Raw genomic sequence first — 15,415 nt, 5'->3', positions numbered from 1 at the left:
AATATTAACTATGTCTCTGAGGATAGTACTGTTTAATATTAACTATGTCTCTGAGGATAGTACTGTTTAATATTAACTATGTCTATGAGGATAGTACTGTTTAGTATTAACTATGTCTATGAGGATAGTACTGTTTAGTATTAACTATGTCTATGAGGATAGTACTGTTTAATATTAACTATGTCTATGAGGATAGTACTGTTTAATATTAGCTATGTCTATGAGGATAGTACTGTTTAATATTAACTATGTCTATGAGGATAGTACTGTTTAATATTTACTAGGTCTACGAGGATAGCACTGTTTAATATTAACTATGTCTATGAGGATAGTACTGTTTAATATTAACTATGTCTCTGAGGATAGTACTGTTTAATATTAGGTATCTATGAGGAAAGCTCTGTTTAACACGCCTGTTGTATTCGGCACATGACAAACAACATTTTCTTTCATGTTCTATGGAATGATGTTCTAGGAAAGAGATATGCTGCTGAGGTACAGGCGGCAGGGCACCATAGGGAGGAAGAAGGCCATTAAGCCGTGTAAACCAGTGGTAGAGACGTTCTTTGGTTACGATGAAGAGGCTTCTATAGACTCAGACGGTTCCTCCATCTCCTTCCACACAGACAGGACACCGTGCACACCAGACGATGACCTGGAGGAGGTAAGACACGGAGACAGACTTTCTGGGAAAGTCGTACAGTTTTGCTTGTCGTGTTTAAGGGGAGTCTGACAGAGAGAAAGAGAGTGATCAAGAGAGAGGGAGAGAGGAAAGAGAGAAAGATTAAGACAGAGAAAAAGAGAAAGGAGGGGGAGAGATATATGTACGTTTTGTCGTCTGATTGCTCCCTGATGAAAGCTGGACGTTTTGACATTTGTTTTGTTATAGAATGAATTCGGAAGTGTGTTTCCATTCTTGATATACAGCAGTCAATTGGCGTTCTGCATTAGCATCGAACTGCCCCCGCGATATGCAACTTTTCAGAGAAGTTAGAAACCAATACACACAGGCAGTTAGAAATGCCAAGGCTAGCTTTTTCAAACAGAAATTTGCTTCCTACAACTCAAACTCTAAAAAGTTCTGGGACACTGTAAAGTCCATGGAGAACAAGAACACCTCCTCCCAACTGCCCACTGCACTGAGGATAGGAAACTCTGTCACCACCGATAAGCCCACTATAATTGAGAATTTCAATAAGCATTTTTCTACGGCTGGCCATGCTTTCCACCTAACTACCCCTACTTCATTCAACAGCACTGCACCCCCCACAGCTACTCGCCCAAGCCTCCCCCATTTCTCCTTCTCCCAAATCCATTCAGCTGATGTTCTGAAAGAGCTGCAAAATCTGGACCCCTACAAATCAGCTGGGCTTGACAATCTGGACCCTTTCTTTCTAAAATTATCTGCCGAAATTATTGCAACCCCTATTACTAGCCTGTTCAACCTCTCTTTCGTGTCGTCTGAGATTCCCATAGATTGGAAAGCAGCTGCTGTCATCCCCCTCTTCAAAGGAGGTGACACTCTTGACCCAAATTGCTACAGACCTATATCCATCCTACCCTGCCTTTCTAAGGTCTTCGAAAGCCAAGTCAACAAACAGATTATCGACCATTTTGAATCCCACCGCACCCTCTCCGCTATGCAATCTGGTTTCAGAGCTGGTCATGGGTGCACCTCAGCCACGCTCAAGGTCCTAAACGACATCGTAACCGCCATCGATAAGAAACAATACTGTGCTGCCGTATTCATTGACCTGGCCAAAGCTTTTGACTCTGTTAATCACCACATCCTCATCGGCAGACTCAGTAGCCTTGGTTTCTCAAACGATTGCGTCGCCTGGTTCACCAACTACTTCTCTGATAGAGTTCAGTGTGTCAAATCAGAGGGCCTGCTGTCCGGACCTCTGGCAGTCTCTATGGGGGTACCACAGGGTTCAATTCTTGGGCCAACTCTTTTCTCTGTATACATCAATGATGTCGCTCTTGCTGCTGGTGAATCTCTGATCCACCTCTACACAGACGACACCATTCTGTATACTTCTGGCCCTTCTTTGGAAACTGTGTTAACAACCCTCCAGACGAGCTTCAATGCCATACAACTCTCCTTCCGTGGTCTCCAACTGCTCCTAAATACAAGTAAAACTAAATGCATGCTCTTCAACCGATCGCTGCCTGCACCTGCCCGCCTGTCCAGCATCACTTCTCTGGACGGTTCTGACTTAGAATTTGTGGATAACTACAAATACCTAGGTGTCTGGTTAGACTGTAAACTCTCCTTCCAGACTCACATCAATCATCTCCAATCCAAAGTTAAATCTAGAATTGGCTTCCTATTTCGCAACAAAGCATCCTTCACTCATGCTGCCAAACATACTCTCGTAAAACTGACCATCCTACCAATCCTCGACTTCGACGATGTCATTTACAAAATAGCCTCCAATACCCTACTCAACAAGCTGGATGCAGTCTATCACAGTGCCATCCGTTTTGTCACCAAAGCCCCATATACTACCCACCACTGCGACCTGTACGCTCTCGTTGGCTGGCCTTCGCTTCATAATCGTCGCCAAACACATTGGCTCCAGGTCATCTACAAGACCCTGCTAGGTAAAGTCCCCCCTTATCTCCGCTCACTGGTCACCATAGCAGCACCCACCTGTAGCACGCACTCCAGCAGGTATATCTCTCTGGTCACCCCTAAAGCCAACTCCTCCTTTGGTCATCTCTCCTTCCAGTTCTCTGCTGCCAATGACTGGAACGAACTACAAAAATCTCTGAAACTGGAAACACTTATCTCCCTCACTAGCTTTAAGCACCAGCTATCAGAGCAGCTCCCAGATCACTGCACCTGCACATAGCCCATCTATAATTTAGCCCAAACTACTACCTCTTCCCCTACTGTATTTATTTATTTAATTTATTATTTTGCTCGTTTGCACCATATTATTTATATTTTAACTTTGAACTTTCTTCAAATTATAATTCTACCATTCCAGTGTTTTACTTGCTATACTTTATTCACTTTGCCACCATGGCCTTTTTTTGCCTTTACCTCCCTTATCTCACATCATTTGCTCACATTGTATATAGTCTTATTTTTGTCTACTGTATCATTGATTGTATGTTGTTTTACTCCATGTGTAACTCTGTGTTTTTGTATGTTGTCGAACTGCTTTGCTTTATCTTGGCCAGGTCGCAATTGTAAATGAGAACTTGTTCTCAACTTGCCTACCTGGTTAAATAAAGGTGAAATAAATAAATAAAAAATTACAGAAGTGTAAATATGCAATGCAACGTTTACTGCGAAGCAGACATATTTCTGGTTTCTTATGTCATATGTTATTTCTGATATTGTGTTATAATGACCATGGGGAGGGACAGCAACTGTCCTGACTACCCTCACTGTTGTTTTTGTCTGTCTGTCTGTACATCTGCCTGTCTGCCCGTCTGTCTGCCTGTCTGTTTGCCTGTGTGCCTATCTGTCTGTCTGTCTGTCTGTCTGTCTGTCTGTCTGTCTGTCTGTCTGTCTGTCTGTCTGTCTGTCTGTCTGTCTGTCTGTCTGTCTGTCTGTCTGTCTGTCTGTCTGTCTGTCTGTCTGTCTGTCTGTCTACCTGTCTACCTGTCTACCTGTCTACCTGTCTGCCCGTCTGTCTGCCTGTCTGCTGTAGGGTATGATCAGGGAGGAGACAGAGATGAGGTTTCATCAGTTGACCATGGAGTACCAGGCTCTTCAGAGAGCCTATGCACTTCTACAGGAGCAGGTGGGGGGCACGTTTGATGCAGAGAAGGAAGTCAAGGTAAGAGGTGCTCTATTATGATGCCATTGTCAAACATGTATTTCATTCACTGGGTAGTAATGTATTTCAGACCACTAGTCCACTAGAAGTATTGGGCTATAGTCGTATTCACCTGTCCTTCATAAGTAGGACTCCTCCAAGGCCCGATTCAGCCCAGACATTCACATAAATCATGCACTGACGTCCGTGAGAGAAAATGAGAGTTAAGCACGCAGGTCTCAAACCAAAATGCTGCCCTAGAGACTGAACCAGGTAGAGACAGAATGCTGCCCTAGAGACTGAACCAGGTAGAGACAGAATGCTGACATAGAGACTGAACCAGGTAGAGACTGAACCAGGTAGAGACAGAATGCTGCCCTAGAGACTGAACCAGGTAGAGCCAGAATGCTGACATAGAGACTGACCAGGTAGAGCTAGATTGCTGCCATAGAGACAGAACCAGGTAGAGCCAGAATGCTGCCCTAGAGACTGAACCAGGTAGAGCCAGAATGCTGACATAGAGACTGAACCAGGTAGAGCCAGAATGCTGACATAGAGACTGACCAGGTAGAGCCAGAATGCTGACATAGAGACTGAACCAGGTAGAGCCAGAATGCTGCCATAGAGACTGAACCAGGTAGAGCCAGAATGCTGACATAGAGACTGAACCAGGTAGAGCCAGAATGCTGACATAGAGACTGAACCAGGTAGAGCTAGATTGCTGCCATAGAGACAGAACCAGGTAGAGCCAGAATGCTGACATAGAGACTGAACCAGGTAGAGCCAGAATGCTGACATAGAGACTGAACCAGGTAGAGCCAGATTGCTGCCATAGAGACAGAACCAGGTAGAGCCAGAATGCTGCCATAGAGACTGAACCAGGTAGAGCCAGAATGCTGACATAGAGACTGAACCAGGTAGAGCTAGATTGCTGCCATAGAGACAGAACCAGGTAGAGCCAGAATGCTGCCATAGAGACTGAACCAGGGAGAGACAGAATGCTGACATAGAGACTGACCAGGTAGAGCCAGAATGCTGACATAGAGACTGAACCAGGTAGAGCTAGATTGCTGCCATAGAGACTGAACCAGGTAGAGCCAGAATGCTGACATAGAGACTGAACCAGGTAGAGCCAGAATGCTGACATAGAGACTGAACCAGGTAGAGCCAGAATGCTGACATAGAGACTGAACCAGGTAGAGCCAGAATGCTGACATAGAGACTGAACCAGGTAGAGCCAGAATGCTGACATAGAGACTGAACCAGGTAGAGCCAGAATGCTGACATAGAGACTGAACCAGGTAGAGCCAGAACGCTGCAATAGAGACTGAACCAGGTAGAGCCAGAATGCTGACATAGAGACTGACCAGGTAGAGCCAGAATGCTGTCATAGAGACTGAACCAGGTAGAGACAAATCCAGGTAGAGACAGAATGCTGTCATAGAGACTGAACCAGGTAGAGACAAATCCAGGTAGAGACAGAATGCTGCCATAGAGTGAACCAGGTAGAGCCAGAATGCTGCCATAGAGACTGAACCAGGCAGAGACAAATCCAGGTAGAGACAGAATGCTGCCATAGAGACTGAACCAGGTAGAGCCAGAATGCTTCCATAGAGACTGAACCAGGTAGAGCCAGAATGCTGCCATAGAGACTGAACCAGGCAGAGACAAATCCAGGTAGAGACAGAATGCTGCCATAGAGACTGAACCAGGTAGAGCCAGAATGCTGCCATAGAGACTGTCCAGGTAGAGCCATAATGCTGCCATAGAGACTGAACCAGGTAGAGCCAGAATGCTGCCATAGAGACTCTACCAGGTAAAAACTGAACCAGGTAGAGTCTGAACCAGGTAGAGACTGAACAAGGTAGCGACAGAAACAGATAGAGCCAGAATGTTGCCATAGAGACTGAACAAGGTAGAGACTGAACCAGGTAGAGACAGATGCTGCCCTGGAGACTGAACCAGGTAGAGACTGAACAAGGTAGAGACTGAACCAGGTAGAGACTGAACAAGGTAGAGACTGAACCAGGTAGATCCAGAATGCTGACATAGAGACTGAACCAGGTAGAGACTGAACCAGGCAGAGACTGAACAAGGTAGAGACTGAACCAGGTAGAGACTGAACCAGGTAGAGACTGAACCAGGTAGATCCAGAATGCTGCCATAGAGACTGAACCAGGTACAGAAACATATTCTACTAGCATTGATTATCATTGTATATAACCAGTGAATGTTGTTCTCTTCACTCCACAGACAAGAGAACAGTTGCAAGCAGAGCTTATTCTCTACCAAACCAGAATACAGGACCTGGAGTGTGTTCTGTCCCAGCAAGGACAGGTGACTGGATCACACACACACACACACACACACACACACACACACACACACACACACACACACACACACACACACACACACACACACACACACACACACACACACACACACACGAGAGAGAGAGAGAGAGAGTTCTTTACCACTGATTCCCTGTGTGTTTGAAGGATATGAAGTGGATCGAGGAGAAACAAGCCCTGTATCAAAGAAATCAAGAACTCATAGAGAAGGTATAAAATTATTATCCATCATATTTACCTGAAGTGATATGTCACATGTAATTGAGGTGTGATTGGGAAAATGTGATTGTGATTATATTTCCCCAGTGTATTTCTGTCTCTTAACAGATCAAGCACATGGAAACAGAGGAGTCACGTTTAAAAAACGAATTTCAGGACGCCAGAGACCAGAATGAACTCCTGGAGTTCCGGATCCTTGAACTTGAAGTAAGAGCCATTTAACACCTCACAACAACTGCTTTCACGGGCGCCGTGGTATGGCAGCCCCCCTGGCTCCATCCTCTCCAATCGCTAGGAGTTTCCACTGGACCTTGTACACAATTGGACAAAAAGAAATGTTAAATCTTAATGTTATTCACGTTTTTGGAAATGTATTGTCGTTTATTTTATTTTTTTACAGTTTTAGCTGTACTCGTACATACTTTAGCTAATGAAAGACTAATGAAAAGCTAGATTAACATGCCCATGGTCTCCAAGATGGGCCATCTAGTAATAATGTCATCTATCACCGTCCAGGAGAGGGAGAGGAGATCTCCAGGAATCAACTTCCACGACATCCACTTCTGTGAAGGCATCAGTCCACTGCAAGTGTACTGTGAGGCCGACGGAGTCACAGTGAGTCTATATCTATAATAATAATATCATATAAAAGGTGTTAGGGGGTAGAGGCTAGGAGCTAGGGGCTAGGAGCTAGGAGCTAGGAGAGTGTCTAGGGGCCTCAAATTCAAATCTTGACCTCAAAGCCAGTTCCACTGCCTTTCTTCATTGTTCCCTTCTAATCAGGGACTGATTTAAACCTGGGACACCAGGTGGGTGATATTAATGACCAGGGCCTGATTTAGACCTGGGACACCAGGTGGGTGATATTAATGATCAGGGCCTGATTTAGACCTGGGACCCCAGGTGGGTGATATTAATGACCAGGGCTTGATTTAGACCTGGGACACCAGGTGGGTGATATTAATGATCAGGGCCTGATTTAGACCTGGGACACCAGGTGGGTGATATTAATGACCAGGGCTTGATTTTGACCTGCGACACCAGGTGGGTGATATTAATGATCAGGGCCTGATTTAGACCTGGGACACCAGGTGGGTGATATTAATGACCAGGGCCTGATTTAGACCTGGGACACCGGGTGGGTGATATTAATGACCAGGGCCTGATTTAGACCTGGGACACCAGGTGGGTGATATTAATGATCAGGTAGAGCAGAACACCAGTAGTTGTCCTCGTAGGGTCAGAGTTGAATACCCTTCGTCTAGGGGGAGTGTTAAGGACTTTATTTGATTTGAAGTTTAACCTGATGTTTTTGTCTCTTCTCCCTGGCAGGACATCATCATCACAGAGCTAATGAAAAAGCTAGATATACTGGGGGATAATGCCGTAAGTGTATGTTCATTTCCTATCTACATGTATGTACATGTATGTCTGCCTTTAGTAGGGTCCGCTCCAACCTCACTGGACTCATCGCTCTGTCTATCTGTCTCCTCTGTGTTGATGGATCTGCTGTCTGCTTGATACTGAGTGCCTCAGTGTTGATGGATCTGCTGTCTGCTTGATACTGAGTGTCTCAGTGTTGATGGATCTGCTGTCTGCTTGATACTGAGTGCCTCAGTGTTGATGGATCTGCTGTCTGCTTGATACTGAGTGTCTCAGTGTTGATGGATCTGATGTCTGCTTGATACTGAGTGTCTCAGTGTTGATGGATCTGCTGTCTGCTTGATACTGAGTGTCTGAGTGTTGATGGATCTGCTGTCTGCTTGATACTGAGTGTCTGAGTGTTGATGGATCTGCTGTCTGCTTGATACTGAGTGTCTGACTGTTGATGGATCTGCTGTCTGCTTGATACTGAGTGTCTGACTGTTGATGGATCTGCTGTCTGCTTGATACTGAGTGTCTGAGTGTTGATGGATCTGCTGTCTGCTTGATACTGAGTGTCTGACTGTTGATGGATCTGCTGTCTGCTTGATACTGAGTGTCTGACTGTTGATGGATCTGCTGTCTGCTTGATACTGAGTGTCTGACTGTTGATGGATCTGCTGTCTGCTTGATACTGAGTGTGTGAGTGTTGTGTTCTTCTTATGTGCCATGTACCACCCAGAACCTATCCAATGAGGAGCAGGTGGTCGTCATTCACGCCAGGACCGTCTTAACACTAGCAGAGAGGGTATTTATATTTTCAGCAACTTACATTTCAAAAGGCTGTTTTAATCTTTGTTTGTTTGAATGCCAGCCTTGTCTTTGAATCCCTGTCGTCCAGTAGGCTTTGCATCATTGAGTTAATGAGATAAAATAATGTTTTATTCCCAGCTGAATATCCAAATTTATTATCTTCTCCTTTCAGTGGCTTGAGAATATAGAGGTCACCAAAACAGCTTTAGCACAGAAAAGGATGGACATTGAAAGTGAGAAGGTAAATGGCTGATCTACATTTTATTTTAACCCTTCTTATTTAGCATGTTACTCAAGTTGTTTAATATGTTGCTGATGCATGGAAGTACGTGTTATATGTTTAAAGTGCATTGGCAACCGGCAATATATTGTAACCCGACCTACAGTATTCAACAGACATCTTTTATGAATGAATGAATGAACAAATGAATGAATGAATGAATGAATTAACAGATGAATTAATGAATGAAAGAAATAATGAATTAACAAATTAATGAATTAAAGAAATGAATTAATTAATTCATAAATGAATGAATGAATGAATGAATGAAAGAGAGAGAATGAATGAATGATTTTGTATGAATCTCCAGTAGGAGTTGGCTGAATGATCAGGTTGTGTTGTGTGTTATTTGCAGCATGTGTTCAGTAAACAGAAAGGCTATCTGGATGAGGAGTTGGACTACAGGAAACAGTCCATGGCTCAGGCTCACAAGGTGAGACATTTCAAATGGACCTAAATGTTCCAGGAAAAAACTTGCCTTTGTAAACTAACACTCGCACTCTGGATAAAAGCATCCGTGCTTCTACACCTGCATTGCTTGCTGTTTTAGGCTGGGTTTCTGTACAGCACTTTGTGACATCAGCTGATGTAAGATGGGCTTTATAAATACATTTGATTGATATCTGCTAAATGACTAAAGTCAAAATATACAATGAGTGCACAAAACATTAAGAACACCTTCCAAAAATTGAGTTGCACCCCGTTTTTGCCCTCAGGACAGAGTCAATTCATCGGGGCAAGGTGTCAGAAGTGTTCCACAGGGATGCTGGCCCAATGCTTCCCATAGTTGTCAAGTTGGCTGGATGTCCTTTGGGCAGTGGACCATTCTTGATACACATGAAAAACCCAGCAGCATTGTAGTTCTTGACTCAAACCGGTGCGCCTGGCACCTACTACCATACCCCGTTCAAAGGCACTTAAATCTTTTGTCTTGCTTAAATCAATTGAGACATGGATTGTGTATGGCACACGTACATAATCCATGTCTCAATTGTCTCAAGGCTTAAATCCTTCTTTAACCTGTCTCCTCCCCTTCATCTACACTGATTTGAAATGGATTTAACAACGTCAATAAGGGATCATAGCTTTCACCTGGATTCACCTGGTCAGTCTATGTCATGGAAAGAGCAGGTCTTCTTAATGTTTTGTCTAGTCAGTGTATATGTTTTTATAGAAAACATTGAGCCAGTGGATCACATTGTCCACCCACTGACTAGCTGCAGCTGTGCCCGCTTGTGGTTGTTAGGTGTAACACCAACTACCTTGCCACTCTCCTTCTTTCTCTCCCCTCTCTCTCCATCCTTCCATCCCTCTCTCCGCTCCCTCCCTCCAGAGGATCTTGGAGCTAGAGGCGATGCTGTTTAATGCCCTGCAACAGGATGCGGGGGCCAAGATGTCGGAGATGCTGTCAGACGATGAGAGGGAGACACTGCGTCGGGCGGTGGAGCAGTGGAAGAGAGGGGTCATGATGGAGCTAAGAGAGAGGGACTCACAGATCCTCAGGGAGAGAATGGAAATGCTACAGCACTCACAGCAGGTGAGAGGATGGAGCTGGTAGAGAATGGAGCTGGTAGAGGATGGAGCTGATAGAGGATGGAGCTGGTAGAGGGTGGAGCTGGTAGAGGGTGGAGCTGGTAGAGGATGGAGCTGGTAGAGTATGGAGCTGGTAGAGGGTGGAGCTGGTAGAGGGTGGAGCTGGTAGAGGATGAAGCTGGTAGAGGGTGGAGCTGGTAGGGGATGGAGCTGGTAGAGGGTGGAGCTGGTAGAGGATGGAGCTGGTAGAGGGTGGAGCCGGTAGAGGATGGAGCCGGTAGAGGGTGGAGCTGGTAGAGGATGGAGCTGGTAGAGGATGGAGCTGGTAGAGGGTGGAGCTGGTAGAGGATGGAGCCGGTAGAGGGTGGAGCCGGTAGAGGGTGGAGCCGGTAGAGGGTGGAGCCGGTAGAGGGTGGAGCCGGTAGAGGGTGGAGCTGGTAGAGTGTGGAGCTGGTAGAGTGTGGAGCTGGTAGAGGGTGGAGCCGGTAGAGGGTGGAGCCGGTAGAGGGTGGAGCCGGTAGAGTATGGAGCTGGTAAGAGTATGGAGCTGGTAGAGGATGGAGCTGGTAGAGGGTGGAGCTGGTAGAGGATGGAGCTGGTAGAGGGTGGAGCTGGTAGAGGATGGAGCTGGTAGAGGGTGGAGCTGGTAGAGGGTGGAGCTGGTAGAGGGTGGAGCTGGTAGAGGGTGGAGCCGGTAGAGGGTGGAGCTGGTAGAGTATGGAGCTGGTAGAGGGTGGAGCTGGTAGAGGATGGAGCTGGTAGAGGGTGGAGCTGGTAGAGGGTGGAGCTGGTAGAGGGTGGAGCTGGTAGAGGATGGAGCTGGTAGAGGGTGGAGCTGGTAGAGGGTGGAGCTGGTAGAGGATGGAGCTGGTAGAGGGTGGAGCTGGTAGAGGATGGAGCTGGTAGAGGGTGGAGCTGGTAGAGGATGGAGCTGGTAGAGGGTGGAGCTGGTAGAGGATGGAGCTGGTACAACACACAGCAGGTGAGAGAATCTACAGCCAGTAAAACAATGGGCCATTAATGCTGAGTCTATTTAATACCAGGCAGAACAGGTGTGAGAAACAACGATTACTACTGTGTCAATCTATAACACATACTGCAGGTAATGAGACAATATTGTTACTGTGTCTATCTACAGTATAACACATACTGCAGGTAATGAGACTATGTCTATCTACAGTATAACACATACCTGTCTAAAGGAGGTGAGAGAAACGACCATTACTAGTGGGTCTTATTCCCCAGGGAGATTCTCTTTCCTCAGCTACCCTACAGTACATTCGACAGGGAGATTCTCCTTCCTCAGCTACCCTACAGTACATTCCCCAGGGAGAATCTCCTTCCTCAGCTACCCTACAGTACATTCCCCAGGGAGATTCTCCTTCCTCAGCTACCCTACAGTACATTCCCCAGGGAGATTCTCCTTCCTCAGCTACCCTACAGTACATTCCCCAGGGAGATTCTCCTTCCTCAGCTACCCTACAGTACATTCCCCGGGGAGATTCTCCTTCCTCAGCTACCCTACAGTACATTCCCCAGGGAGAATCTCCTTCCTCAGCTACCCTACAGTACATTCCCCAGGGAGATTCTCCTTCCTCAGCTACCCTACAGTACATTCCCCAGGGAGATTCTCCTTCCTCAGCTACCCTACAGTACATTCCCCAGGGAGATTCTCCTTCCTCAGCTACCCTACAGTACATTCCCCAGGGAGATTCTCCTTCCTCAGCTACCCTACAGTACATTCCCCAGGGAGATTCTCCTTCCTCAGCTACCCTACAGTACATTCCCCAGGGAGATTCTCCTTCCTCAGCTACCCTACAGTACATTCCCCAGGGAGATTCTCCTTCCTCAGCTACCCTACAGTACATTCCCCAGGGAGATTCTCCTTCCTCAGCTACCCTACAGTACATTCCCCAGGGAGATCCTCATTCCTCAGCTACAGTATAGCAATATTAAATATTTACTCTAATCTGATTATACTTGTTCACCACCTTATTGTTCATCCTGTTTTTCATGTCCAGAGAATCAAAGAGCTGGAGGAATGGATAGCAGCACAGAAAAGACAGATAAAGGAACTAGAAGAAAAGGTACATCCGGTCCAATGGTCCCTTTTGAAACCAGTGACACTGTGTTGTATTGTTCAGTTTATTCAGTTGGAATCTGAATTGGAGTATAAATGCTACAAATTACTTTTTTTCCCTCTTTTTTTACAAAAAAATGACTCCTTTCTCTCCATTCTCTTCTTTTCAATTTGTTCAGTTTTTATTTTTATTTTTGTTTTTTTCTTTAGCCTTCATTCTTTGGTCATAGTTCTCCAGGGAAGCCAGAGCAAGTATGTATTTTTTTATCTAAATGTCTGTTTTATTTAGCTATTCAAATAATAAATTAGGCTATATACTGTGCATGATATCATATTTTCATTTCAGTTCACAGGTTTCCATATTGTCTTCTACATTGTGTTCAAGAGGACAGGATTTGGTATCCAAGATGGCTCCCAGTGTCCTGAAAGTCTTTTCGAAGACTTCTTCACACGAGAAACCAGCCAACTATGCTGCAACACTGACTTTAGATAGAATACTATGACCATGTTTTTTTTTAAAGACAGAAAACCTTTTAACCTTTTAAACCTGACTGCTGTCCCTCGTTAGTGATGATGATGTTGACGTCTCGATGGAAGACTCTATGGAAGACTTCCTCTCTATGGATGAAGACTTCAGTGGAATTGAAGAACTCTTACATGGGAGTGTTTTGTGTTTTTTTCCCTGCTGAGCAGGTGGTGCTCTGGTCGCTTCCCTTTGGAAGCATGAAGAAAACGAAGAGTTTGATTGATTGATTGAAAACTAACTGTAGTGAAGTCATGCGATAGTCCTGCTCGGGCCTTAAACCTGGATCTTTTCTGTCAACCAAACACTTTAGCCAAGAGTTACAAAACCTCTTGACGAGGTCACTAGGTGTTGGGTTATGTTAAACGACGGTGAAGTGAGACATTTTACCATAGTTCTTAACGTTCACACACACACCCACTGCAGCTGAGCGTTTCCTAAAATGGACACCATACCACTGTTTACACTATCTGACCACGCTGTTATTACACTCACAGGGAGCTAGTCACAGAAAGAGAGCCCATCCTCGAACTTTAAAATGGTGAAAGCCTTCAATGATGCTGCCCATACTAAAACTGGCTTTGTGGCCAGTGTGCCCTCTATCTATCTCTATGGCCTCAGCCCTTCCCCGGTCTCGTCCAGACATGCTGTGGGACTCATTAACTCCTCAATCTCAGTGTTTGAAATGAAACCAGAAGCCAAACTGTGGTATTATTAGACATCATGTATTTTTGTATGTATGAAAAAAAGGCAAAGATTTTAAAATACATTTCTCAAAAGAGGAGTAAATAAAATGCTAAATTAGATAATTTTTTTTGATGAAAATGAAGAAGGTTTCAATGATTTTAGAATTTTCCATTTGATCAGATTTATATAAATCTGATCTTCCCCCTTGGTGCTTGGGAGAGGGTGGGTTTGTTTCAGGTGAGCACCTTCGTTAGTTCTGTTATGTCCTGATGGAGAGGGTGGGTTTGTTTCAGATGGGGACCTTGGTTAGTTCTGTTATGTCCTGATGGAGAGGGTGGGATTGTTTCAGGTGGGGGCCTTGGTTAGTTCTGTTATGTCCTGATGGAGAGGGTGGGTTTGTTTCAGGTGGGGACCTTGGTTAGTTCTGTTATGTCCTGATGGAGAGGGTGGGATTGTTTCAGGTGGGGGCCTTGGTTAGTTCTGTTATGTCCTGATGGAGAGGGTGGGATTGTTTCAGGTGGGGACCTTGGTTAGTTCTGTTATGTCCTGATGGAGAGGGTGGGATTGTTTCAGGTGGGGGCCTTGGTTAGTTCTGTTATGTCCTGATGGAGAGGGTGGGATTGTTTCAGGTGGGGGCCTTGGTTAGTTCTGTTATGTCCTGATGGAGAGGGTGGGTTTGTTTCAGGTGGGGACCTTGGTTAGTTCTGTTATGTCCTGATGGAGAGGGTGGGATTGTTTCAGGTGGGGGCCTTGGTTAGTTCTGTTATGTCCTGATGGAGAGGGTGGGTTTGTTTCAGGTGGGGGCCTTGGTTAGTTCTGTTATGTCCTGATGGAGAGGGTGGGATTGTTTCAGGTGGGGACCTTGGTTAGTTCTGTTATGTCCTGATGGAGAGGGTGGGATTGTTTCAGGTGGGGGCCTTGGTTAGTTCTGTTATGTCCTGATGGAGAGGGTGGGATTGTTTCAGGTGGGGACCTTGGTTAGTTCTGTTATGTCCTGATGGAGAGGGTGGGATTGTTTCAGGTGGGGGCCTTGGTTAGTTCTGTTATGTCCTGATGGAGAGGGTGGGATTGTTTCAGGTGGGGGCCTTGGTTAGTTCTGTTATGTCCTGATGGAGAGGGTGGGATTGTTTCAGGTGGGGGCCTTGGTTAGTTCTGTTATGTCCTGATGGAGAGGGTGGGATTGTTTCAGGTGGGGACCTTGGTTAGTTCTGTTATGTCCTGATGGAGAGGGTGGGATTGTTTCAGATGGGGACCTTGGTTAGTTCTGTTATGTACTGATGGAGAGGGTGGGTTTGTTTCAGGTGGGGACCTTGGTTAGTTCTGTTATGTCCTGATGGAGAGGGTGGGATTGTTTCAGGTGGGGGCCTTGGTTAGTTCTGTTATGTCCTGATGGAGAGGGTGGGTTTGTTTCAGATTGGGACCTTGGTTAGTTCTGTTATGTCCTGATGGAGAGGGTGGGTTTGTTTCAGGTGGGGACCTTGGTTAGTTCTGTTATGTCCTGATGGAGAGGGTGGGTTTGTTTCAGGTGGGGGCCTTGGTTAGTTCTGTTATGTCCTGATGGAGAGGGTGGGATTGTTTCAGGTGGGGACCTTGGTTAGTTCTGTTATGTCCTGATGGAGAGGGTGGGATTGTTTCAGATGGGGACCTTGGTTAGTTCTGTTATGTCCTGATGGAGACAAATACCTCCCATTTAATCTTTATGACTCCATGTTAAAGCAGATTGTGTATGAAAGATGTATTTTATGCATTATGTTGCCATTAAATGGGATCAAGCCCCGTTTTTATGGA

General features: G+C 45.5%; 1 protein-coding gene across 1 annotated transcript in view; it reads left to right on the top strand.

The window, feature by feature from the left end:
- LOC106560892 (janus kinase and microtubule-interacting protein 3) overlaps positions 1-15,415 on the top strand; it is an 89,557-nt gene extending 74,142 nt beyond the window's left edge. The window contains exons 10-23 of the mRNA XM_082978768.1: positions 476-664; positions 3,669-3,797; positions 6,030-6,113; positions 6,278-6,340; positions 6,458-6,556; positions 6,866-6,964; positions 7,682-7,735; positions 8,454-8,519; positions 8,697-8,765; positions 9,160-9,237; positions 10,138-10,341; positions 12,359-12,424; positions 12,628-12,669; positions 12,764-15,415. Coding sequence (XP_082834894.1) covers positions 476-664; positions 3,669-3,797; positions 6,030-6,113; positions 6,278-6,340; positions 6,458-6,556; positions 6,866-6,964; positions 7,682-7,735; positions 8,454-8,519; positions 8,697-8,765; positions 9,160-9,237; positions 10,138-10,341; positions 12,359-12,424; positions 12,628-12,669; positions 12,764-12,910 — 1,389 coding nt within the window. The 3' untranslated portion in view covers positions 12,911-15,415. The remainder of the gene's footprint in view (positions 1-475; positions 665-3,668; positions 3,798-6,029; positions 6,114-6,277; positions 6,341-6,457; positions 6,557-6,865; positions 6,965-7,681; positions 7,736-8,453; positions 8,520-8,696; positions 8,766-9,159; positions 9,238-10,137; positions 10,342-12,358; positions 12,425-12,627; positions 12,670-12,763) is intronic.

This window comes from Salmo salar, chromosome 01 (genome assembly GCF_965601325.2).
Source record: "Salmo salar chromosome 01, fSalSal1, whole genome shotgun sequence".
NCBI classification, from domain to species: domain Eukaryota; kingdom Metazoa; phylum Chordata; class Actinopteri; order Salmoniformes; family Salmonidae; genus Salmo; species Salmo salar.
The sequence above is the reverse complement of the archived record's forward strand: the minus strand, read 5'-3'. Positions and strand labels throughout refer to the sequence as shown.